Source organism: Hemitrygon akajei, chromosome 2 (assembly GCF_048418815.1).
Source record: "Hemitrygon akajei chromosome 2, sHemAka1.3, whole genome shotgun sequence".
NCBI lineage: Eukaryota > Metazoa > Chordata > Chondrichthyes > Myliobatiformes > Dasyatidae > Hemitrygon > Hemitrygon akajei.
Window position 1 is genome coordinate 29,839,077 of NC_133125.1, and position 13,470 is coordinate 29,852,546.

At 37.8% G+C, this 13,470-nt stretch overlaps 1 protein-coding gene across 1 annotated transcript in view; it reads left to right on the forward strand.

Annotated features, from left to right (window-relative positions):
* snx2 (sorting nexin 2) overlaps positions 1-12,397 on the forward strand; it is a 50,145-nt gene extending 37,748 nt beyond the window's left edge. The window contains exons 13-15 of the mRNA XM_073069465.1: positions 11,066-11,146; positions 11,229-11,300; positions 11,916-12,397. Coding sequence (XP_072925566.1) covers positions 11,066-11,146; positions 11,229-11,300; positions 11,916-11,966 — 204 coding nt within the window. The 3' untranslated portion in view covers positions 11,967-12,397. The remainder of the gene's footprint in view (positions 1-11,065; positions 11,147-11,228; positions 11,301-11,915) is intronic.
* Positions 12,398-13,470: the final 1,073 nt, after the last annotated feature.

Genomic DNA, 13,470 nt, shown 5'->3' on the forward strand with positions numbered 1-13,470 from the left:
GATCGCAATGCGCAAGCGTCAGACCCGATTAGACCCGAGCGCATTGCGCAAGCGTCAGACCCGATTAGACCCGAGCGCATTGCGCAAGCGTCAGACCCGATTAGACCCGATCGCATTGCGCAAGCGTGTCAGACCCGATTAGACCCGATCGCAATGCGCAAGCGTCAGACCCGATTAGACCCGATCGCATTGCGCAAGCGTCAGACCCGATTAGACCCGATCGAAAACGCTGCTTTTAAGTTAAAGTCGATCAATAACTTTTCCTGGTAGGCTGCAATATATATATTTTTACCAGTCGCTAGGAGATATTGGAATGTTGTTCGTGCTGTTCAGTAAAAAAGTATATGCAACGTAATTTGTGTTACCGATACGTATGTATATTTAAAAGTAGCGGTGCGGTCTAAAATCCGGTGCGGCCTTTACAATTAAAAAATTGATTTTATTTCTAAAATTAGAGCCTGCGGCTAATAATCAGGTGCGCTCTGTAGTCCGGAATCTACGGTATGTGATCTTGTAACAGATTGCTTAAGGTAAATACTGAACATGTGCTTCAAGTTGTAGAGAAATGGAAAAATAAAGAAAATGAAAAGAACATACAAGGTGGTGCCTGAAACAGGAGAGTATTAGTGCCAGCTGAATGTGATGAAGGCTTATGTGCAGCTGATTCTTCCGGAGGGGAAGTAAATGGGGAATGTGAGGTTAGGCATATAGAAATCAATTAGAACTTGGATACTAGGAAAATTAATGCTTAACCCATAAGAAGTGAACATTTGCAGTCACGATGGAAGCTCGGCTTTTCCCTTTCCACAGTTGGTGTTTGACCAGAATATTTCCAACATTTTCTATTTTGATTTCCAGCATCTGCAGTTTTTGCTTTTCAGATGTGAATGTTTCTCAGTGGTAGAGGCTAAAACCATGGAGCATTTTCTTGGGATAAGGAGCTAATCCTCTGAGAAGGAATTTGTCAGAGGAAAATGTAATTTGTAAGAGGAATTTGTAATTCACTGACTCAAATGTGGATAAAAATTAATGAAGTATTCAAGGTTGAGTTTTGGATTGTAGCAGATATAAAGTTTGGGGAATAGGCAAAAGGTGAAGATTGGATTGGCCATAATACTGCCTTATGAAGCAACATGCATAAAATGTCATCTGCTTCAGTTTTGTTTTACTTTGTGTGTTTTCATCTTTAAACCATTTGTCCACATTTAACCAAGTTCAAATGAAATATTGCTTGAAATGGTAAAATTCAGTTTGTCTACTATTTACACCATTACTTATAATTGAACACAGGATTAACTTGCCAATGTGCTTATTCAAAAATCAATTCTCATTACATGATCAAATCTAACATTTAAACTCTTCATTTTCCATAAAGTGTACCAATGGCTTGCAATCTAGCTGCCATTTAAACTCAAGTTACAGCCTTGTGTTTAATCTGTTTTCTAATCAGCTTTTCCACCTTTCTGGGAGCATCATTCCCTCTTTTTTTTTACAGCTGCACGGACCAACCATTACTCTGAGCAGGAGATTTTATTAATGACCTGAAAATTGCATGGAACTTTAAATGTTTATTTTTGTAATATGCATACTATGTATATTTAGAATGAAAATTGGAAATATCATACTTGATTTTATTTATTAATTGAAGGGTGTAATTAAATGCAATGTAACAAAGAAAATCTTTAACATTTTTAAAACTACTTGTCTGTTATATTACAATCCATTGACTGTAAACACTGTCCAGATTGATTTTGCATCCAGCTGAAAGATATTTTAGTACTCATTAGATCATCCAAATGTTCCACTTTTGATTGAGTTCATAAGATTGAATCCACATTCATAGTCAGCACAAGAAGCTTCAAATGTTCCAATGGTGCCAACAAGAATTGACAGTTCTTTAAATTCTCTTGTTTCTAAGCATATGGTTCAATATATCAGTGAACATCTTAATTGAACCAGTCTTCACTTTCTCAAAAATGACAAACTTGAAGTTACAGTATTGCTGCGAGCATTCTCTTTTCCAAATTCAAAATTGGTTGCGTTTGCAATAGCAGCGGGGTCAAAAGCTTGTATTCTCTCAACTCATCGTCAGGAAATCGATTTAGAATACTTGTGTATTATATTCATCAACACAAGTAATTACAGGGTATTTTACAATTATTTTACATAGATTTCAAAATTATATTTGCATTATATAATAGAGAATTCCAGCTGTACATGAACAAAGGCTATGTGCTCAGGAGGATTTAAGTTGCCACGTGGCCACGAAGCTGCGCAGCTTAGAGGAAGCAGTGCTTGGGAGTGAAATCCTTGTACATTTTGCTGCTTTTGTATTCCATGCACACTTTAAATCAGTGGTTCCCAAATGGAGTGATATTGCCCTCCCTACCCAGGGGGCAGTGGGGGGGGGGGGGTGGTGCTTGGTAGCAAGAAGGGCAGCTGAGAGATTAGAGGCTTAATTTAAGAAATAAATTACTTTAAGAATTTGATCCTCGATGTCTCATAATTGATTATAATCACGTAATCATCATCTCTTGCTAACTCACCATTCTGTTGGCGTGCTTGAAGCGTATTATAGTTGAAAAGCAATGTGACACTTCCGCATTTGGTCTATCATGACAAATCTGGACTGAAGAAATTGTTATTTCCAGTTTATTACTTAGTTACTGTCCGTTATGCCACTGGCACTTAAGGCAGCAATGAAGGTTCACCATTCCTGGTGGTCAGGGCCTCTTTCATTGTGTCAGCAGCTTTCTGTTTTTACTACTGTCAAGTCATGCAAGTCCCAAGTGGAATACCGTCGCAGTCATATGTAGAAGGAATCTTCACTACTGTTTACGCAACAGTGTTGTTTTTCCAGTCAGGGTTGCTGGCCCTAAGCTGAACCCCTGAACCTGGAGGACTGCTGGACCCCTCTTAGCCTGGCCTCTGCCCTTTGACTTCTTTACTAAGAGCCAAAGCACAAGCCCTGACTCCAGCCAACATAGTACTCCAGGTCACTGAGGCACGCAAGCATCCAAACCATGACAAGATTGTGGTCCTCTTGGAGGATTTCAGGGCCAGGCCTGGCATTATGTCGTTCACTACTGTAATAGTGTCAGTATGATTCCCATATTCTAGTCATGCAGTGATGCAGATCCTCTGAATTAGGGAATAGCATTCAATGGGGTAAATTCAGAATCTGCCCTTTTGAATGGTCTTAACTGTGTTTCTCTAGCCTCTGGCCCCACCAAGATATTGCTGACCCACTTTGTGTACCTTCAGGTAGAGAATCAGGGTTTGCCTGAGCTATGATCACATTATAACTTTCCTCTTAATGAATCACAATGCTTGAGGTTGGATTTGAACGATAGGTGATTCGTGGTCGACATTAATCCATACAAAATGGCAGAAGCAGTCAAATGAAAAAGTGTAGACAGTATAGAGTGGAGTATCTGAAATAAGGATTTATATAATCACCACGCAGCTAACATGCCTATTGTGTGGTAAAGTTCTCTCAAATGAGGCAATGCAACTATCCAGGCTCCTTGAACATTTTAAGAGAAAACACTGTAATCAAGCAAACAAGAACTTGGCTTATTTACAGTCACTTCATGAAAACTTTCAGAAACAGAAATCACTTCAAAATATGTTTGCCAGTACTTCAGAACAAAACAGTGATGGTGTGTGTGCTCTTTGCTAAATCTGGAAAGCCCCGTACAATTGGAGAAGAACTGATACTGCGGCAGCAAGAAAGATCCTGAGTACTGTTTTGCGTAAGTCACCAGACCAAATAACTAAAGCAGTTCTGCTCAGCAACAACTCTGTTCAAAGACAAATAGATGAAATGTCTAACAATTTGGAAGACACACTGTGCAGCTTACTTAGGACAACAGAATTTGCTTTGCAGTTGGATGAGTCAACTTTGCCAGGCAACAAATCTTTGCTTCTTGGTTATATTCATTTCATAAAAGATGACTGCATGGTTCAAGAGTTGGTATTTGCAAGGGGACTAGAAACATATGAAGAGTGAATCATTATTTTGGGTTGTTGAGCAATTTTTCAAAGAGGAACATTCTACTCATCAACATTCTTGCTTGTGCAACAGATGGGGCACCATCAGTGACAGGACACCACTGTGGAGATTACTTTCTTGTACAGAGCTGTACCTAACACTTAATATTCGCTGTGTAATTCACAGACAACATCTTTTTGCAAAAAACCACAGTGATCGGCTGCACAAATCAGTGAGTACTGTTAGCATAGCAGTAAATAAAATCAGTCATATGCTCTTAATTCTTGACTATTTTGTGAGCTTTGTATTAAGAATGAGCAGTTTAAATATTTGTTGTTGCACACAAGTCAGATGGCTCTCAAAATGAAACATTTTGAGATGTTTTAATATACTTTTTATATTTTTCTTGGAAGTCCAATGCTTCATTCAGTAATCAACTCGAGTATTATGCATTACATTGCCTATTTGTCAGAATTATTTGCAAAGTTGAATGAAATCAATCTTGCAAGGAAATTTGAATTTTATCAAAGTCAAATTGGTCATCTCCACATTTGTGTTCAAGTTAACCCTATTCAAGTGCAACATTGACCATCGTGACCTTTGAGTTTCTGAGCCTCTGAATTGGAAGGGAAAGGATGCCAGATGGTGTGCCCACCTAGCTGAGCTGCATAAAGACATGTCAGTAAGAATTCAGGATCTTTTCAAAGTAAAACTTGTTGTCAGAATACATGTCACCACATACAACCCTGTGATCCTTATTCTGCGGGCATACTCAGCAAATTTATAGAACAGGAACTGCAAACAAACTGTGCAAATGCAGATATGAATAAATAGCAATAAATAACAAGCATGAAATAATGAGTCCTTAAGTGTGTAGCTATCCCCTTTTGTTCAAGAGCCTGATGGTTGAGGGGTAATGACTATTCTTGAACCTGGTGATGCCAGTCTTGAAGCACCTTCCAGATTCTCACAGCAGTGAGGGGAAAAGCATGGCCTAGGTGGTGACAATCTTTGCTGCCTTTCTAAAGCAATGTTTCATGTAGATGTGTTCAATGGTTGGGAAGGTTTTACTCATGATGTACTGGGCCAAATCCACTACCTTTTGTAGGATTTTCCATTCAAAGGCATTAGTGTTCCCATACAAGGCCATAATGCGGCTAGTCAAGCACACTTTCCACCACCCAGCTATAGAAGTTTGCCAAGATTTTTGATATATCCATCATTGCTGTCCAAATGTTCCAGGGTTGTGTGAAGAGCCAATTAGATAGCATCTGCTGTAGACCTCTTGATCCAAATTCCAGACTGGGTAATAAACCCAATCTTGAACACTTGTAATAAGGAATTAACAGGAAGGATGAAAAAAACTTTTTTTTGCTACAAAATAACAGAGCTGAAGCTGAGGTTTAAAAATTCATATCAAGGCCTCTGGTTGCAGAAGAAGTCTATCCTGCAGTATGGAAAAAGGTCAGGATGTTGAACAGGCAATAAGTAACATCGTTATTTAGTGGAGTGTGGTTTCAGTGCAGTCACCCAAATTCTTTGAAAGCAATGAAGCAGACTGCAAATTGAACATGGGGATCTGAGACCACTGAGTGACATTCAGCCTGATGTTGAGAAGCTGATAGCACGGTATCAAGCCCATCCTTCTCATAGAAAGGTGAAAAAGCAATGAAGTAGTAAATAGTTGGACTGCTAATGCTCTAAAATTGTTCATAAGTTGTTTTTATTATACTTAAAATATTTGTAGCTTTAAATAGTTTTGAAAAATTGCAATTATTTGTCATTGTTTTGAATTTGCAGTTCTTATTTTCTTTCGCTTTACATCGTAAATCAAAATTTGTTATTTTTTTTCTATCTAATAGCCGGAAAGGGAGAGGGGGATGCTGGGGATATTTCTGGGAGCCTTGGGAGCAATAACACAAGTTTGGGAACCACTGCTTTAGATCATCATGTAACAATATCAGTGTACACATTTAGTATCACTTCCATTAATTATATAACTGGATTTTTAAGCAATTTGGTTGCATTAACTATTTTTTTTATCAACATAAGTTTACTATGAACCATCTCAAAAGGGCTGATTTTTAAAGTGTCCTGTCGATTTGGGATTGTACCTAATGCTTATTGATTGTAGTTTAGTTTTGGTGGAAAATTTGAAAGTTTGAAGTCCGATGCCAGTGAATTTAAAATTGACTAAGTTGCACATTGCAATTTATGAAAATGTGTTGCTGTATTAATAAGCTTTGCATCTGGTGACCTATTTAGTGTGAAATTCAATTGGATCGTAATCCACCAGTATATTTTGGTCGTGCTCCTCATGGTTAAGCTAATGATGCAAAAAGATGTATAACATTGCTGGCTTCCTCAAATTATCTACTTTATCCCATTTCCACAATGTTTTGTCTTCTGTTGTATTCAAACATTTTTGTTTTGTAGTTGCTATTTATAGTCATACTTGCACAGCAGTGAAATGGGTTCTTCTGCCCCACTTGTGCATGTTATCCAAGTTGCCTGCCCAAACTTGTCCCATTTACCTGTGTTTGGCCCATATTCCTGGAAACTTGTATCCGTGTACCTGTCTAAATGCTATTTAGTACATTTCAAATCCTGTCCACTACAGCATGCACGTTTGTTGCTGCTTTTGAATAGTCAAACTACACCCTCATGAACTGAAATCCAAACCTATTGTGTTTGTCCTAATGTTGAAAAGCTTTTGATACTGTACAGAAAAATAAAGAAAATATTGTCACTGACTGCTTTTAGTAACTAAATATGCTTTGAACTTTAGGACTGTTTGGCTAGGGAAAACAATGTTATGCTTAAGTTCATAAAACTTGTTTCTTAGCAATGTAGAAGCCAAAAATCCAAGGTAAAAATCTCAAGTACTGATCATAAATACTGCTGGTATGCTTAAACTAAATATAGCTACTAGAAGCAGAATTCCAATGTTAAACTATTTTCAGGAGAGTGCAGTTTAAGTAAAATTAAGCGGTAGGAAGATGAGCTGTTAAATGGTCTTAACTTGTATAATTTTTGTTTTACTCTGCTTCACAAGGAGATTGAGGAGGTAGGAAGAATTTTAAACTGGTTTGAGTGACTGCTACAGCTTGTGTCAAATTGCATTAGTGGCAATGTACTCTTAACTTTACTGAATTTCGCTAAAGCCGCTTGTGATCAGTTCTGGTTAATATATTCATAGATAACAATGGTCCAATACCAAACCCCAGGCTGCCATTTTTTCCACTTCAATTTTTTTTTATATTTGAATTTTTATGTAGTGTATTTCCACCTTGCCTTCCCTGAAGCACAGTCCTTCTTGGGCTTGGTTCCACTGGTGGCACTACTTCATTATTTTGCCTAAGCTATTATTGAAAGGACTGTCTATATCCATGCTGAAATTGATCTGTGCCCTTGTGCCCTACCACTGTGACCTGGTTAGCATTTGTGTACTTAGTGCAGAATAGAAGGAAAGAGCTTCAACTCGTGCTTGGAATGAACTTGTTCAATCTTTGCTGGAGCACATGTTGGAATTTATCCAAAAACATATTTGAATTACTTGATCCAAGTAGGTGCAAATGGATTGGCTTAACTAGCTTTCTAAAAATTTGAGGTGTGGAACTTCAGCCATTGGCTGCTTTTCAGCAAACTTGCTGTGATAAGCAGTCATAAAAATGTTACATTGGTGAAATAATTTCTAACTCAAGTACATCCTTGCGGTTTGTCTAATAGGAAACAATACTATACCTAAAGTCACTGCACTTAATTTTCTAGGTGGATTGATACTACATGAGGATATGCAAATTTCTCTTGACTGGTTTGAAAGTATTTGCCAATGATATTGCATGTTTTGGTCAGTGGTGGGTCTTTTATGAATATTTAATCTTTGGTCTTTAATGTGCTTTTAAAGCTGAGTTTACCAAGGAGTTGCACAAGATTGATAATCAATTGTCTGTCCGATCATTGAGTATCATTGTTCTTTGTGCAAGATGAATTGGAATAAATACTTAAGTCTAATTTTATCCAACATGAAAGCAGATGGTGCTACCTGCATTTGTACACTTTACAGAGGTTAAGCATTTCTTTTCAACAAATCAGTACCTTTAAAAGTGAAATTGTGCCACTGGAATGTCCATTAGAACGGAAATTGAGGATCTTTTGCAATCACTGGTTGTGCTCAGACAACAGCTATATGTAATGGATGAGGCATGTGGGGACATGAATATTAAACTGAAAATGCAAAAAAAACTGTAGATGCTGTAATAAAACAATGCTGGAAATCGAGTTGTACACATTGTTCTGTGCATAAATTTGGTAGCCCCCCCCCCCCACAAGTTTGTCAGTTGCTCTTCAAATAGTTTCTAGCACCCAATCAGTAAGGTAAAGTTAAGAGGTAGTTATAAAAGCTGACCTGAAATTTTCATTCGTCGTTTTCTAATGCCACTTGGTTTGTATCACCAATGTACCTGCTACCATAATTTTGAAACTCTTACCACTTTGCAGTTGATTGGATAACTGGTTAAGTTTAGGTTTGTATACGGCCTTGTGAAATCAAGGAGCAACGCAGTATTGAAGGAAGTCAGCATCTGGGCAGTGGACATTTCAGGTTGAGACCCTTCACTTGGACTGAAAGTGGGGGAGAGAGCCAGTATAAAAAGCTGAAAAGAAGGGGTAGAACAAGAGCTCACAAGCCAATAGGTAGATCCAGGTGAGTAGGAGTGGTAGGCGACTGATGAGTGGATCCAGCTGGGGGTGGGGGGTTATTTGTGCAATTAAAGCCTGGATAAACCAAGAAGGCTAAGGGCAGGGCAGTAGACATGTTTTATAAGGACTTCAGTAATGCCTTTAAGATTGTGCATGGTAGACTGCTGTGGAAGGTGAAATCACACGGAATCCAGGGAGAGCTGGCTAATTGGATGCACAGTTGACTTGATGGTAGGAAATTGTTTTGCTATTTGGAGGCCAGTAACTAGTGGTGCACCTTGGGGATTGGTACTGGACAATTGTTTATCTGTAGCCATGAATGTATTAGGCATGGTTAAGTCTGTAAGGTGGTATGGTACGAAGGTATCAAAAATTACAAGGGGATCTTGATCAGCTGAGTCATGTTCCCCTACAGTCAGAGCATTAAATATAAAAGCATGGAGATCAGGGTTAGTTGTACAGGACTCTGAGGGCAGACTTGGAGTATTGTATTCAGTTTTGGTCACTCTGATAGGAAAGATGTGTAGAAAAGATTTTCAAGATGTTGGCAAGACTTGAGGGACTGAATTATGGGGAGAGGTTGAACAGGCTAGGAATTTATTCCTTGGAATGTGCGAAACTGAGAGGTGATCTTATAGAGGTGTATAAAATCTTTAGGGGTGTAGGTAAGGAGAATGCACTCCTTTCCCCCAAAGTTGGGATATCAAGAACTAGAGGACATAGGGTTAAGATGAGAGGGGAAAGAGTTCAGAGCAGGGGTAGGCAACCTGAAGCACAAATGATTTTTTTGCATGCATTGTTCATTAATTTGAGGCAGAACATAACTAGATGTATTTAAATGGATAATTCCCATATTTCAAGTTTTTTTATGGCATTTATCTAGCCCACTGGCTGCTCCCCAGAGGCAAAAAGGTTGCCGACCCCTGGTTTAGAGGAACTTGTGCAACTATTTTTTTAAACACTGTGGAATCAGCTGCTAGACCATGGTGAGGCAAGTACAGTAGCTTTTTAAGACAGTTGGACAGTACTTGGACTTTAAAAATTGAGAAGGTGGTGGGCCTGTTTCTTGGCAAATGGGACAAGCTTGGATGGGATATCTTGGCTGGTATGGATCAGATAGGCTGTTCTGTTTCTGTACTGTGTGACTACATAGGTATGCAATTCTAGTAAATAGATTTGGATTTGGGAATTGCGGCAAAAAAAAACTTAAATTCCATACTTCTGTGCTTTGCCTCTGGTAGTCACTTCCATTTGTTAAATGAACATGCAGCCATTCTTGAATTGGGTATGTTTCTGAAACTGACATGTTTTACCGAGTAGCTATTAGGAATGTCAGAACGCAGTTCAATGATTTCAATAATTAAATTTTACTGCAAGCCTTTCATCTGTAGGAGCACATTTACTGTAATTAGGTTGATATTTCAGGACATTCTTTGGGATACTCTGTGATTTTGGACATTAAAATGGAAACCAATGCTTTTGAGTTGTTGCAAAGAGCCTCTGTTTTAGATCTGACCCTGTGAGCCGGATCAAATTTGGATGGAATTATCAGGGAAGTGTTTAAGTGGGTGTTTAGGGAGTATCAAGCGTTGTTATTAAAACCTGAAAAATAAGGAATGTCTATTAGTATGGAATGAACTAATAGATTTTGGACTGCAGACAGCTGCAAAATTTGAAGCAGCCAGTTTCTTTTGCAGCTGAATGAAATCCAATGGAGCCTTGCTAAGATCAATGTAAAACGGTGAAATAGTGTGACAAAGTTAGATATAAAGTTGGAATAAGTTGTACATTCCTAAGATTGGGAGATGGAATTGACTGCCAGCTTTATTCATTCCAGATTAGTTATAGTTTTGACATTTCCATGCAGTTTTAATTTTAAACCAGATTGTATTATTGTCAACTATTAGAAGATCATGAACAGGCTTTTGAACAACTCTGAAACATACTGGTTTTGAGAATTGAATCAGTGTGTGTCTAAGGATTAGAGTGTTGAATTGCCTAGTCTTTCCCACATTTAATACTCTTGGAATTTTCATAAACCGAATTTGTGGCTGAAAATTTGAGGACTGTTAGGATTTATTTTAAAAATAGAAGTTCATTTGAAATTGTACTTGGCTAGCTGTGCAAATGAGCAAATTTCAAAGATCATAGTGTAATAGAAGATTGTTTTTAATGCTTAAAGTGATTCAGTAAATGAATTTCCCACTTTAAATTTGCATACTAAATTGAATCCTGAACATGGGGGTATCAAATTTTAATTAGCGGTTATTGCATGAAATCCAACTAGTTTTGCTATAAGCTTTTGGTGATAATTTTGAATGCTTAACAACATGATTACAGATCTAACAATTGATTTCCTTCCATTTACAGTGGGAGGCAAGAGTTCAACAAGGGGAAAGGGATTTCGAGCAAATCTCAAAAACTATCCGCAAGGAAGTGGGCAGATTTGAGGTGGGTGGAATGGCCTTTTTGTAAATCTAGCTCTGTAAAGCACATTGAGCTGTTTTTAATCTTGTTTCTCTTTTCTTTATAGAAAGAGAGGGTAAAGGATTTCAAATCTGTTATAATCAAGTACCTTGAATCTTTAGTGCACACGCAGCAACAAGTAAGTTGATAACCACCTGGAGATTCTGTTAGTTACAAATAGTCTGTTGGCCATGGATGTAGATTAGATATTAGTATATTGATATTGTTTGATTTTTTTTTGGGCTGTATCTGTTTTAAATGTCAGCTTGTGGACCTTGTTTGAATTATGATTTTATGCTGACCTGATTTTTCTGGAAAATCTGTCCTTTCAGCAAAGTCAAGTACAAACGGATTTTCAAATATTGGCAGTCAGTGTGGAGTCATAACTAACATATCTGCCAGGTGGATATAGTCCAGTAATATGAGGATTTTTAAAATTTTGCAGTAGTAGCCAAGCAGTATTTTGGGCATACATCTGAATTTGGAGTGGTAGAAAGTGCAAGGAAAAAGTTGAGAAACTAGACTTTGCATCTCCAGGGAAGACCAATAGTATTTTGTATATGTATATGCCTTAATATAATCCAAACTATGGAGATACACTTAAGACATTTTGGGTACGACATGCCCTCTTGAATGCAGGGAGTACTTCAGTAAGATGTATATCTGTTGAGTTGTATCATGAGAGGTGCAATATTCAAAGTAATTGATTATCTGAATGTTTCTATTTCTAAATCTTGATTCTAATCTTTTTCAGTTAATTAAATACTGGGAGGCATTCCTGCCAGAAGCCAAAGCAATAGCATGAAATTCCAATGAGATGAAACGTGGCCTGTCTCTTGTTTACAACTGGTTCCATACTAGGCACTGACCACAGATTTCCAATATAACCACTACATATATTTTAAATTGTAATACTGCATTGCAGAAGTGGTTTAATAAATTTCTCGCATTTTGTCAACCAACTGCATGGCCTAATCCAGTCAGAATGAACTGGGTTGTGGAATGAAATTCTGCAGTAGTTGCTGAATTGAACACCACTGTGCAGCTTAAGTTTTTTGCAGTGAAGTGCATTGTCAGTGCTGGAACTGAGATTTTGCTGTAATGACACTTGTTTCATTGAGAGATCTATTACTGAATTTTCATATAACTAATTGTAAATTGTGAAACAAATTCAACATTCCTGTATAGAAATCATGAATTTTGATCTTTGTTACTATAATAAAGAGATATACTTCACCACTTTTCTAGTTTTTTTGTTACTCTGGTTTTTTCCATGCATTTTTGGGATTCCACAATCTTAAAATACTTTGAATCATTGAAGTATTTGCCTTGTAGATGCACAATAATATGAGTTCTTCTGAAGATGATTGCTGGCCCCTCAATTCCAGTCTTAGGACATTGTTGCAGCAGTTCCTTGGAACAGTGCAATAATATTCTCTCATGCTTTCACTGGCTTGGTCTAAATCTCCTTGCCCACTAATCTTGTAGGAATACCCTTTAAATCACTAGTGATTCATGGAGGCTCATAATTTTTAGGGCTATTTGGGGAGGCCTAATTTACATGTCAGCAAAATTCATATCCTGTACATAAAAGATATCTTGATATCAAGGCTGCTGATGTAAATCTTTCTACGGACAATTTTTATTGGGATTTTATGAATAGCAGTCTGGTGCTGTGAAAACTGCAGTGTTTCAATGAAATATAAATGCATTAAAATTTTGGTGTTGCAATCCTTGACTTGCTATTTTAACATCTTGAGTGGAGGTTTCATGGTATGGAAACACCAATGCCCTTGTACGGGATAACCTACAAAAAGTGAATACCTGCTCAGTCCATCATGGGTAAAGCCTTCCCCACCATTGAGCACATCTACACAGAGTGCTGTCGCATGAAAGCAATATCTAGCATCGAGGACCCCCACCATCCAGACCAGCAGGAGGAAGGTAAGGAGCCCCAAGACCTGCAGCACCAGTTTCATGAAGAGTTATTACTGCTCAGCTATCAGGCTCTTGAATCAAAGGGGATAACTTCTCTTGCTCCAGCACTTAACTGTATCCACTGAACTCTTTCAAGGACTCTTCATCTCATGTTCTCTTTATTGCTTATTAATAGTATTTTTTTCCCTTTTTGTATTTGCAGTCTTTTTTGCATATTGGTTATTGTTGGGTGTGGTATTCCATTGGTGCATTTTGTTTCTTGCATTTACTTTGCCTGCAAGAAGAGGAATCTCACGGTTGTATACAGTGACATTTGCTGTGATAATAAATTTACTTTGAACTTTGTAAACTTTCAAAATACTAAGTTGAAA